Source organism: Monodon monoceros, unplaced genomic scaffold (assembly GCF_005190385.1).
Source record: "Monodon monoceros isolate NGI ecotype Baffin Bay Population unplaced genomic scaffold, NGI_Narwhal_1 Super_Scaffold_2, whole genome shotgun sequence".
Taxonomy (NCBI): domain Eukaryota; kingdom Metazoa; phylum Chordata; class Mammalia; order Artiodactyla; family Monodontidae; genus Monodon; species Monodon monoceros.
The window spans coordinates 17,209,058-17,221,379 of NW_021703776.1; the positions used below are offsets into that span (position 1 = coordinate 17,209,058).

General features: G+C 45.8%; 1 protein-coding gene across 10 annotated transcripts in view; it reads left to right on the plus strand.

Annotated features, from left to right (window-relative positions):
• Nucleotides 1-5,097: 5,097 nt before the first annotated feature.
• Nucleotides 5,098-12,322, plus strand: part of ATXN7L1 (ataxin 7 like 1) — a 243,690-nt gene continuing 236,465 nt past the window's right edge. For 9 of the 10 annotated variants that reach the window (XR_003795185.1, XM_029233303.1, XM_029233302.1 and 6 more), the window contains exons 1-2: nt 5,098-5,305; nt 5,814-5,882. Coding sequence is in view for 8 of the 10 variants with exons in the window: in XM_029233303.1 (XP_029089136.1) it covers nt 5,125-5,305; nt 5,814-5,882 (250 nt within the window). In the remaining 2 variants the exon portion in view is untranslated. The remainder of the gene's footprint in view (nt 5,306-5,813; nt 5,883-12,322) is intronic. The other variant, XM_029233306.1, reaches the window with a different exon arrangement.

Here is a 12,322-nt window from a genome sequence, read left to right on the forward strand (position 1 = left end):
CCAGAACAAAGGGATATCTACCCTGCCCTGAAGTCCATGTCAGGATGGAGTTCCAGGCAGAAGAAGTTTCAGACAGCGGTCTCCACCAATTGATGCAGGGCAGCAGCCTCATACAAAGGAGAGAGAAGAGCTTTAGTTTCCTTTCTAAGGAGAAGGAACTTGTCAGAAGCGACCATAGGAGCCCTTCTAGCGTCAGAGGGTTGGCCTGTTTCTGACTGGCAGCTGTTGTCTACAGGATGCATTGCGACCAAAGTAATAATCATAGCAAACATTTAAAGGCCCTATGCTGGGGGCTCCATATCCAGAATCTCACTTAATCCTCACAACCATCTGAAGAAAAGAGCCTTAATACTCATTTAACAGATGAAGAAACTGAGGGTCAGATGGATTAAGAAAGGTTCTCGAGCAAATGACTCAAGCACAGCTCTAATTCACACCTGCCAACCTCAAGCCTGTGCTCTGGCCTCCACCTGCATTGCCTCCCCAATTATATTACTGGTGAGTTTGGATGGGGTGGGAGGGCTTCGTTCTGATTAATTTGTGTACATTAACGTTAAATTTGTATTTATTTATATTTAGGTTAAGGGCTCAAAGTTATTTCTACAACAAGGCTAAAGAGAAGCTATCTTTTTTCCTGCCCACCCCCCAAGAAAGAGCAGCGGCTAGGGGTGGGGCTGGACCTACCACACTCTGGGAAGCAGAGGTCTCCTCAGCCTGCAGCATCAGAGCCAGTCTGGGGAGCCCCAAGTGATCAAAGTCACGGTTGAATCTGCCAGGGGATTCACGGCAGCTCTACCTCGAGATAACACACTCCCATGTTGGCTTTTCTGCCCCAGTCAGAATGCAAATTTCATGTTTTTGTAGTGATATTTATTAATAGAGTCCATGTTTATTCAGACCAGGCACGTGGCTAGGGTCTTATATTGAAACCAATAACAAAAAGCCTGGAATTCCCATTTTCTTTCCTACTCCTGGTGCTTCTAGGGCCTTATCCCAGTCCTATTTGATCTACCAACACACAGGGATCAGGGAAGAGGCAGGCAACCTAATCTAACAAGGTGAGGGAGACACAGCACATCTGCCCTCCAGATACAGGGAGCTTTTATAAAAGGTAACAACGTATGTAAAATTTCCCCCCAAATTACAATTCTCAGAGAGAGAGGGTTAGGAAAATAAATTTAGAGAAAAGAGTGGCAGATGGGATAGATAGATTCAATTAAAGCAAAGAACATCAAACAATTCCAGGGATGCCTCATTTTAATGGAACATGTCATTTTCTCCTCATCGCCTCCAGGTAACTCCCAACATCGGTTTAAGTAGGAAGTAGGATGCGCACACAGCGCCTCAACCCAAGCAGGAGTTTAATATCCTCAAATGAGAGAGCTAATATTCCCTCCTCTCTTCTTTTCAATAATGTGGTGAAACAGCTCATGAATCACACTGAGCGAATGCTGGCTCCGTATTTGATGCACTTCCCCAGAACCAGGTGTTATTCAAATTAAATAGGTATTTTCCATTGTCATCTCCATTGAACTGATTTCTTTATTTGGTCGTTGGGAGAGTCTCCTTTTTAATTAAACCAACCGCTGTCATTTTTCTAAGAAAGATAATAAAACAATAAAAATATTTACACCCCTTTTATCTTCCTAAACATTAATCATGTGGGAAGAAGGTGCTACCCCTTTGCTAGACAGTTTTATCACACAGACATTATACTAACGTGCTTTAAATTACTGTTTTGCAGGTCAGTTTATTCCTATTAAGGATGTATAAGATTCTTGTTGTCACTAATAATATTTGTGACTATTTACTACCAAAAGGAATTCAAGTCTGCAATAAATTTGCCATATACATAGTTGGTATATAAGTATAGACATGCATATAACAATATATATGCACCACGCTGACCCCAATACTACTCCCAACTGACCTCAATTTTCATCTGAAGTCAAGTGTAAAAATCTAGTAGTTGGATGAGCAATGCCTTCTTCATTCTCTGGCTCCCAGCAGTGTAATCTAATCGACAGCCATGTTATCCATAGTTACGAAGTCATAGGTGGGTTATAGTTTCACAAAGATGGTATTATTATCTCCATAGTCAGAGAAACTGTGGAAGGTAGAGTAGAAACTACAGTTATACCTTATAACTCTAACTGCAATAACGTATACGTGTTCTACGTGTTCTATCAGTTAAACATGGCAGTGGTATCCAAAGTCTTGTTTTGTAGAGAGGCCAAATCACTTTTAGATTCCAGCCCATACTTTACTATGTTGCAAACTAAAATCCCCCCAGCTAGAAGGGAATAACGTTTGGGCTGTCATATCATCTTCAGGGTGCTGGGCAGAAATAACTTGAGAAACTCAGCTGGGGTAGTAAACTAATGTTAAAATAGTGAACCACTGCACCTTAGATGCCCTTACTTTCCCTGCTGATAAACAAGTTTTGATTTTTCTTGAGTGACTTAAAGTGGCTCCCAGGAGAGGAGACAGAATTTTCTGGAAGCTCAAGTCACTGGCTCCCAGCCCCTGGGCTTGAGTCCCTTCATCACTGTACCCTCCACATACCTCAAGGAGGGTAGGGTTGTAACAGCCACTAGTGTGATGGCATCGCTGTCACTAAAGACTTTTTCCCAACAGTTACATCATGACCTTGTCCTTGGTGAACTCTCTATAAAGTAGTGATTGAGTTTAAATAGCAGAAACTTGAGTACCCAAAGGATAAAGATAAATTACTATACTCAGCATGTAGGAGATACTAGTGTAAACCAGCTGCACAAAGCTGGCCAAAAATTTCGAGAAGGATGATACACAGTTCACAGGAGGCTCAAAAGAGGAACAAGGGAACGTTGCTCAGACTCTTCCTTTGTTAAACGTATTTTTCTAGTAAGTTTTTTGTTAACCCATCACTTTACACCCAAACCATTCTGTATTAGTTATCTATTGCCATGTAACAAGTTACTTAACAACTTAAAATGACAAGCGTTAAGGATCTCACAGTTTACGTGGATCGGGAATACAGGCTTGACTTAGCTGGGAACCTCTGCCTCAAGGTCTTTCACAACTGTGGGCCAGGGCTGTGGTCTCATCTCCAGGCTCGATTGGAGAAGGACACGCCTGTAAACTCTCGTGGCTGTTGACAGGAGTCAGCACCTCACGGGGTACTGAACAAAGAGCCTCACTTCCCCATGGCCTGTTGGCCTCAGTTCCTTGCCACATGTACCTCTCCAAAGGGCAGTTCACAACTGCAAGCTGTGGCCTTCCCTTAGAGCAGGCCAGTGACAGCAAGAGTGAGCAAGACAGAAGCCACAGTCTTTTTGGAACCTAACCTCAGAAGGGACATCACTTTGCCACATTCTATTTGTTAGAAGCAAGTCACTAGGTCCAGCCCACAGAGAAGGGGAGGGAATCACAGAAGGGCATGCAAACCAGGATGTGGGGGTCATTGGGGTCATCTTAGAGGCTGCCTACCACCCTTGCATGCACAATGAGGAATAAACACCAAAATGGAAGGAAAATTGGAAAGCTGTAGGGGAAGAGGAAAATGTTCTATGATCTAATTACTTCTACCTCTGAGCTCGCTCTCTCCCTTTCCCCAAATCCAGTCATACAACGTACTCTCTGATGAGGCCCTTCTTCACAGTGTCTCTCATACCTGTCTCCTCCTCTCCACCTGCATGGGACCATCGAAGTTCAGGCCTTCCTTTCTTCACATCATGAATAGTGCAGCACTACTTTTCTAACCAGCTTCCAGAGTCCAGTATATCCTATACCTGGCTTTGAGGTACAGGATGCCAAGTGCAGGAGCATAAGATGACAGGCACAGCAGACCTCAGTACAAAGCAACTTCAAATCCATGCTCTTCAGCCATGGGGCAGAAACAGAGGTTGTAAGAACTAAAAGGGTGCTGGGGGAAATGAGGGAAATATATCGATTGTGGGGGAGTGTCCGTATATTTTAGGTAATTCCTAGTAAATTAAATGACTTTTTTTTTTTTAAGAGAGAGATACCAGAAGACCTTCTAAGGCCTTTGCTGCCAACCCCTGGGGGGGGGGGGGAAATCTCAATTAAAGCCTCAAATGTCCAAAATCCAGAGAAAATTTAATGCTTCCTTTCTAGCTGGCCAAAGAAGGTAAGCCTGAAGTGAATTCTCCCAGCAATCAGATTCCCGCCGTCGGTTGCACGCGCTAATCCGGGCCATCCTCATCTCACAGTGGGGAGCGCTGGAAACGGCTCCAGGGGCTTGGCCCGCTAAGCAGCATCCTCCGACAGTGGGTGAGTCCGCTCTCCCACTATCGTGATCCTGGAGCAAAGTCTACGCAGTGGTTCTCTGAGAGCCGGAGACACGCGTCGCGCGGGGGGGACCCCGGCCCTGAGTTTTGAGCTTTGAACGCCCCGCCGTCTGAGATGGGAAGGCAGCTCCTCTCGCCCCAAACTCACCTGCTTTTTAGAACCACTTCCATCTATCCAGCTCCCAAAGGCATCCGCAGAATCCTCCACGGCCCAAGGTACACCGTGAAAGAGAAGACACGGTGGAGGGAGAGGTGGCTGGGAGGAGAGGTCACCAGGGTCCCCTCCCTGGCTTGGGGTGGTCGTCGGAGAAGGGGGCTGCTCGGCCCCTCCCCACTAAGCGGCGGGAATCCTCGCGGGGGCGCCTCACCGTGGGCGACAGGCACCGGCGAGGGAAGGACGCGCTGGAGGGGCTGCGTGCAAAAACTTTCCGTCCTCGAGCGCAACTCTGCGGGGAAGACCGTCCTTCCCACGGCCCCAAGTCGCGCCTCTCTCAGGCCATCCCCGACCCCTGCCCGCAAGCCCAGCCCCTGCGACCCCGGCTCCCGGGTGCCGGTGGTGGCCACGACGCCGTAGCATCCCAGGGCCGGGCGCTGCAGCCTCGAGTCCCGGCGCGCGGCCCCGCCCCCGGCGGCGGGCGTGCGGGCGCCGGGCCTCGGGGCGTCTCTCTGGTGCCCCTGGCGGCGGCGGACGCCGAGAGCCGAGCCGGGCCGGGCGCTGAACGCCGGCTCCTCCTCCTCGCTCTCTCCTCCTCCTCGCTCTCTCCTCCTCCTCTGCCTCCCTCCCTCCCTCCCTCCCTCCCCCTTTCAGAACACTCAATGTCGGAACGTTCCGAAGATGACGTCGGAGCGTTCTCGAATCCCGTGTCTCTCGGCTGCTGCTGCCGAAGGAACAGGGAAAAAGCAACAAGAAGGAAGAGCAATGGCGACACTGGATCGCAAAGTGCCCAGTCCGGAGGCGTTTCTGGGCAAACCCTGGTCCTCCTGGATCGACGCCGCCAAATTACACTGCTCCGACAGTAAGAACCCCACCGCCTCCTCCTCCTTTTATTACCCTGTAACCTTTCCATTCACCTAGAGCCACTGGGAAAAAGTGTGTGTGTGGAGAGAGAGTGGCCCCCGGTGTCCTCCATGCTTCTCCCTCTCTCTAAATAAATACACACAGAGACAGATCATCAATGCACAGAGAGAGGCCCTGCTGCCAGGGCTGTCTGTCTGTCTGTCTGTGCCCGCTCCCCGTGGCAGCCCGCGGGGTGGGCTTTCACAGCCCCACGGTGTATCCGTTCAAAAGGCTACTCTGTTGCTGCTTGCATAGTTTTTTTGGTACCTATCTGGGCCAGGTAGATGGAAATACGGACTTGGGAGAAAATGTTGCATTGTCAATTTTTGAAAGATTTTCATATCCAGTATTTATATCGATCTGTTTGCAAATAAACACTCTCCCTCCCCCCCCTTGACTTTGGCTCCCCCCCCTTTTTTTCTCTTTTTGTCCTTATTTTCTTTTTTCCTTTTCTTTTTCATCTGCAGATGTAGATTTAGAAGAGGCTGGAAAAGAGGGTGGAAAAAGCAGGGAGGTTATGAGGCTTAATAAAGAAGGTAAGTGGAGCTACTGGCGTCTTAGTGTTAGCATGTGTGGCAGAATCTTCACAGGATTTCGACTATAATGTGAATTGTTCTGCTGGGTACAGAGTGACTAAGGCTTGTCAAAAATTGAGCACGCCCAGGTGACTACTGCTTCGTGTTAACTTCTTTCAAAGTATAAATACAACTGGGGGGTAGAGGCGGGGAGGTTGTTGACGGCAGAAGTTTCCTGCACTTCAGCTGGAGTCCACATTTGGACCTTCTGGTGCATATCTGCCATTCGCCTTTGGAGCATCATTGCCAAATAGTGCGGGGTGGAAATCGCTGAAATGAGGAGCGGGGCTCCCTTCACAAGCACCCCAGCCTTCCTCGTGGGTAAATACACAACAATTTAATGAACCCGATGTGGTCAATCATCCCAGCAGCTACTTCTCCACTCTCCCCTGAAAGCCATGGTACGTGGCAAACCTTTGCAGCAAGTTACGTTTGGCACACTTTGTGTTTGGTCACAGATTGTTATGTGGTGAGCAGGGTTAGGGGCATCTGTGTGTGCAGCCCCCAGTCGGTCACCCATCTCTGCTTCCCCAGCGTGGAATGGAAATACAGTACCTGAAATGGGACACAGTGAGTAGCTAGGTCATCCCAGACGGAGGCAGGCGAGTGAAGCCACAGCCTACTGGAACTGGGCATCAAACACACATGGTCATCATAAATAAATCATAGCCTATTCGCGTTTGCAAGCCTGCCACATGTAACTCTGACCTGTGGGCTTCACATGGAGCAACTCCAGAGGCCACTTTCTGCTGAACAAATGGATGGGTTCATTTGAATTGTGATTTACTAACTGGTGTCTTGTAAACGTGGTTGGCTGAAATTGGGGGTGGGAGGAGGTGCAGGGGGGCAGAAGAGGTTGGCAGGAAGTGTTGAAAGAGTTCAGCCATAAGTAGGCCATAGGAGCCTGGCTCATCCAAAATGAATGGAGAAAAGGCCATTAGACACAAAAGAACGGTCTCCCTCATAAACCATGGTGTCACCTTGGTAGGCAGCTGAAACCTGCTTGGAAAGATGGAACTCATTTTGTGGATCACACCTCAGACAGACGGTTTTCTGTGCCCAATCATTTCCTGACCATCCAGTGAGAGGAGAATTTGTGCTTCAGAAAAAATGACATGGAGGTTCAAATGCATGCATATTCAAGGACAGCGCTCTAGCGTAATGTTTCTGCTAATTAAGCACTTTGGGAACGAAACCTTATTCTAAAGATGTTTGCTTCTAAATATCTTAGTGTGATCTTGACATGTGTCTTTAGGATGCACAAGGGAATGATGTCAAGTGGACTTCTTACAAGCGGCAGCTTATTTGTGCACAATGTCCTTGTGTGTTGGCATTGGAAAGTGTCACTGGAGATTGTTTTTCTTCACAAACTGTTAATATCTTTAAAAGCTTACGGGGGGGCTTCCGAGGTGGCGCAGTGGTTGAGAGTCCGCCTGCCGATGCAGGGGACGCGGGTTCGTGCCCCGGTCCGGGAAGATCCCACATGCCGTGTAGCGGCTGGGCCCGTGAGCCATGGCCTCTGAGCCTGCGCATCCGGAGCCTGTGCTCCGCAACGGGAGAGGCCACAACAGTGAGAGGCCCGCGTACGGCAAAAAAAAAAAAAAGCTTACGGGACTCAGTTATCAGACCACTGGCAATGAACAGGTTTCCACGAAAGGAGATGAAGTTGTAAAAACCTTTAAAGTTGAATAAAGGTCATGGTATGGCCCAGAATTGGCACCTCTCAGACCTGCGTGATAGATTATGACTATAGCGCACAAAACTCATATTTTGCACCCTTCTCTGGGCTTCTGGTTCAAAAAACTCTCATTCTCAGATTCTCTTTGCATCATGAGAAATAGATTCTTTTAAGGAAAGAAAAAATGTAAAGCTCTCCTTTCCTCAGAAGTCACAAGTGGTACATCCCGCTTATTATATCCTTTTCCTGTAAAGGTACAAAGATTTAGCTCCTAATGATATGCATTTGCATTAAGGACCCCCACTGTTCAGTGTAACATGCAATTGCTGAGTTCACCAAATAGCCATGGATGGGCTGAAATATCTTTGTTCGTGGGCCTGGTGGAGTAGGTCTGGGTTAGCAATTCCTGGAGGTCTTCCTGGCATGTGCACACAGTTTTCTTTATGGATAGCGTATACATATATGACGTATATATCTCTTCCCCATGGTGAGGAGTTTAAAGGTTGAGCTGAGACTTGGTGTCAGGGTGTTTGGTTGCCAAAGTCCCCGGAAACACTGGTTGCCTTAGTCTCGCTGTTGGCCTTCTTGTTGGAGTCATTGTGTGGCAGGTCTCAGGATGAATATGGTTGTGGATGGATCTCTGCAGGACAAAACGTGGCCTAGGTGTGATTGTGTTTCTCCGTATGTGAGCATCCATAGACTGACCGGGATGTCATCAACAGTAAGCAGGTCTTGAGATTTGTGTTTTAATAGCAATGAATAGATAAAGTTTAGGAATTCCAATTAAGAAATGAAGGTATATGATCCAGATTTTGATATTTTTTTTATTGTGGTAAAATAAACGTAACATAAAATTTACCATTTTAACCATTTTAAAGTCTACAATTCAGTGATACTAAGTACATTCACCGTGTTGTACAACCCTCAGCACCATCCGTTTCCTGAACGTTTTCATCATCTCAACCAGAAACCCTGTCTCCACTGTATAATAATTTCCCAGTCCCCCTCCCCCAGGGCCGAGCCCTGGAAACCTCTCTTCTATTTTCTGTCTCTATGAAGTTGCCTATTCTAGATACTATATATTTGCAATATGTGTCCCTTTGTGTCCAACTTCTTTCACTTAGCATCATGTTTTCATTGTTCATCCGTGTGGCAGCGGGTATCAGAATTTCATTCCTTTTTATGACTGAATAATATTCCATTGTATGTACATGCCATGTTTTGTTTATCCATTGTCTGTTGATGGACATTTGGCTTGTTTCCACATTTTGACTATCGTCAATAATGCTGCTGTGAACATTGTGATGTGATATTTTTTATAGACTAAGCTCAGGGAAAAAAATTAGGCTGGGAAAGTGAAAAAAATAATCATTTTACCTTCTGCCTCCATCTGGCCACAGCTTCAGAAGATACAGGAAGGACTTGCCGACTTTTGAACAACCTGATTATTCTGAGATAATTCCTTCTGCGTTTCTTGAACCTTTTTCTACTTCAATTCTCCACGTATATCAGTATGAAATGTTAACTGAATGCTTTGAAATTTCTGTAGTAAAGTCTTCACATTCATGTTATTATTTTGTCCAAAGTTAGCTAAAATTATGCTCAAGAGGAATTTGGCAAATACTTTTGAACCTTGCCAGATCGTCACCTGGGTTCAGAAGGTGTTGTTAATCCCGTGCTTGTGTGTGGTCATGTGGTGTTATATTGAGGGCAGCCTGAAGCGGTGAAGGGAGCAGGGGAGAGGACTTTAAGCCTGCTTCCTCATCCCGTATAATATGACCTTGGGAATATCACTTCCCTTGTCTGGGCCTGTTTTCTTTCTTGTAAAGTAAGGGAGTGGATTAAAAGTCTCCTGAGGTCCTTTTGAGACCTCTGAACCTAAGTGTCTCTGTTGAATGTACCTACATTTGAGATGCAGTCATACTAGACAGGCTGTTTTTTGAAGAAACTTAAAAAAAAAAAAAAAGCAAGCCCTCGCATTAAAAATACCTTGCACTACTACATCCTGGGTTTATTTTCTCCTTCTATAATCTCTTGGTGGCAAACCTCACTGCATCTCCTACAAAAGCATATTGCGCTGCAAATAGTCTGTGAATGGTATGTGGCCTTTAGGACTCTGAGAAAACTGAGGGTCTGAGTCCAAAGCCCAGGGTGATGTGTTCCCCGTAGTGGAGAGGGGGTTGACCTCAGTCAGCTTGGATCCATCAAGCACTGAGATTTCCTAAGAGGAGGAGTCCCAGAAACCTGATCAGCCTAATCTAATATGTGAGCTGCCATTATGACAGAAAATTTCAAGGCCATTCATCTAACTAACCTTTTAAAATAATTTTCTCACTCCAGCTTCATAGATTTATTGGAAGACTTTTTTCAAGCTAATTGGGGAAAAGCTCTGTGATTTAGAAAGATGTCTCCCTTTTCTAATTGCCTCACCTGAACTTTTTTTTTTTTAAGAACGTCATTTCATAAATAAGGACCAGGTGCCTATGGCTCGTAAGTGTCCTGGACTATACAGGTTCGGAGATAATAACAGGGTTGTTATAAGGATTTACTGAGGTGATACAAAGGGCTTAGCACAAAATAAGCACTTAATGAATATGTGCTGTTATTATTTTTTAGATGTTATTAGGATTATCATCATAATATATTAATGAAGCTAGTTCTAGAAAATTTTATTATTATAACCAACTAGGATTTTTAACTAATCAGTGATGAACAGAAAAGATATACTCAATCAGAAATTTCATTTTTAGAGTAAACCATGTTATACTTTTATAAAGCTAAGGATTTTTTAAAAACTGATTTCTGTGCTATCCATGCTTTTAATGGAGTACAGCTGATATGTAGTCGTTGATAACTTTTATCAAGAGCTAGAGAAAAATACTTTGGCATTTTGGGGCTTATGGCTGAGAAAGATTTACAAAGTTCTTTCTGGGGACCAGGAGGTCTAAAAAATAATTTTTAAAATAATCGATCAGTTGTTTAATCTGATCAGTGAAGATAGAAAGTCCTAATGGATCATTGTTTGGGTCTTTTGGAAGCCTACCCTCATTACTTCGGGGTGTGTGTGTGTGTGTGTGTGTGTGTGTGTGTGTGTAAACTTGTGGAATGCTTCCAGTTTGAAAACTGTTCAGGGGACAGTAAGATCTTGCTGTGACTGTGAGAGTTTGCTGTTCTCCTGAGATGCTGGTGGAGTCAGGCTGGTCTACAGGAGGAAGCACGGAACGTGGGAATATGTTCAACTCAAGCCTAGGAGTCTTGCGTTTATGGCTGGATGGGAGCAAATCGGAGAAAAGATGGCAACTGACCTGGTAAGAATGGAGGGTTCTTAGAATCCAAGCCAGGGAAGCCAGCGACAAGTGGTGGTGATTTCTAGTAAACTGCGGACAGTTCCCCTTTATCCTCATACGGACAACTCCATTATCTATGCTAATAGGCGATAGGAAGACACCAAGTCCACAGATTATATCGATAAACCTCATCTTCGCCATTGATTTCAACTGCTTTCTCCATTAAGCCTACCTTCCTCCTCTTTTGCTAACGAGCAGCAACATTTGTTCACTTTGGCGCTTCATTATCATCTCTCTTCTTTTGCCCAGTGCTTGGGATGAAAGGACATGAGAGACAGAGTGGCCTCAAGGTGGTAGGGAGGAAAGATGAAAAGGAGGAGAAGGGCTTGGAGAATGAATCAGCTTCACAGCTGCATCCCGCCGATGGAGGGCGGGGGGCGGGGAGTGCCAGAACCAGGGCGGCAAAGCCGAGGAAGGGGATTTCCAGCACCATCTAGTTTTGAAAATACACAGCTTTTAAAATGACCATCTCTTTAAATATACAAGTATTTCCATGTGCCTGGGTTCTCATGTGGAGAAAATGTGGCTCTGGCTCCTTCCAGAAGGTACGGTCACCTTGTGCTGGGTTCTCGTCATATGTCAGTCTACAAGAATGATGCTTTTATCTCTGGAAAATGTAGACTATTTCCCTCTCTCTTTCTATCTCATTTAAATGCTTCTTATTTATTAAAAATAATGTTCACGTGTTACAAAGTTGAGAAGGGTATGCAGTGAAAAGAAAGTCTCCCTTTTACCCTTGTCCCCAGTTGCTTGTGTATCTTTCCCAAGATAGTCTATGTGCATTCAAGTAGATACATAGATAGTTTTTCCTGCCTGCTTTCCCCACATGGCTGATAGCATCCTATAAGTATTGCCTAGTGTCTTGCCCTTTCCATTTATCTTAGGGAGTGGTCTGCATCAGTTCATGAGGAGTACTGCAGTGTCTTTTTGGTGCCTGCTTAATGGGAGGATGGTTTAAGCCTCTGGGTGTCTTGCTTAGTTTTTAATACCCCCTCCTGCTTTCTTGGCCTCCGTCGTGCATTTGAGACTGACAGTGGGACAGCACTGGGCTAGGCCTGGGGGGACAGCAGTGAAAAAGCGCAGCCCTTGCATTGTGGCGCTCCCATCCTAGCAGCCAAGGCAGACATTAAAAAAGTCGTGGCGACCGTGGTGAGTGTTCTGAAAGGGAAAATTGGGGTACTGTTGGAAAGCACGACAGGGGGCCTAATTTAGGTTAGGGGTTCAGTGAACGCCTCCCTGAGGAAATCTTATTTATGCCAAAACCTGGAGAATGAATGGAAGTTATCCATATGCAGGGCTGGGTGGGACGGAGCTAAAGGAAACAACATGTGTGCAGGCCCAAAGTGAGAGAATGTAGAATGTTCTAGAAACTAAAA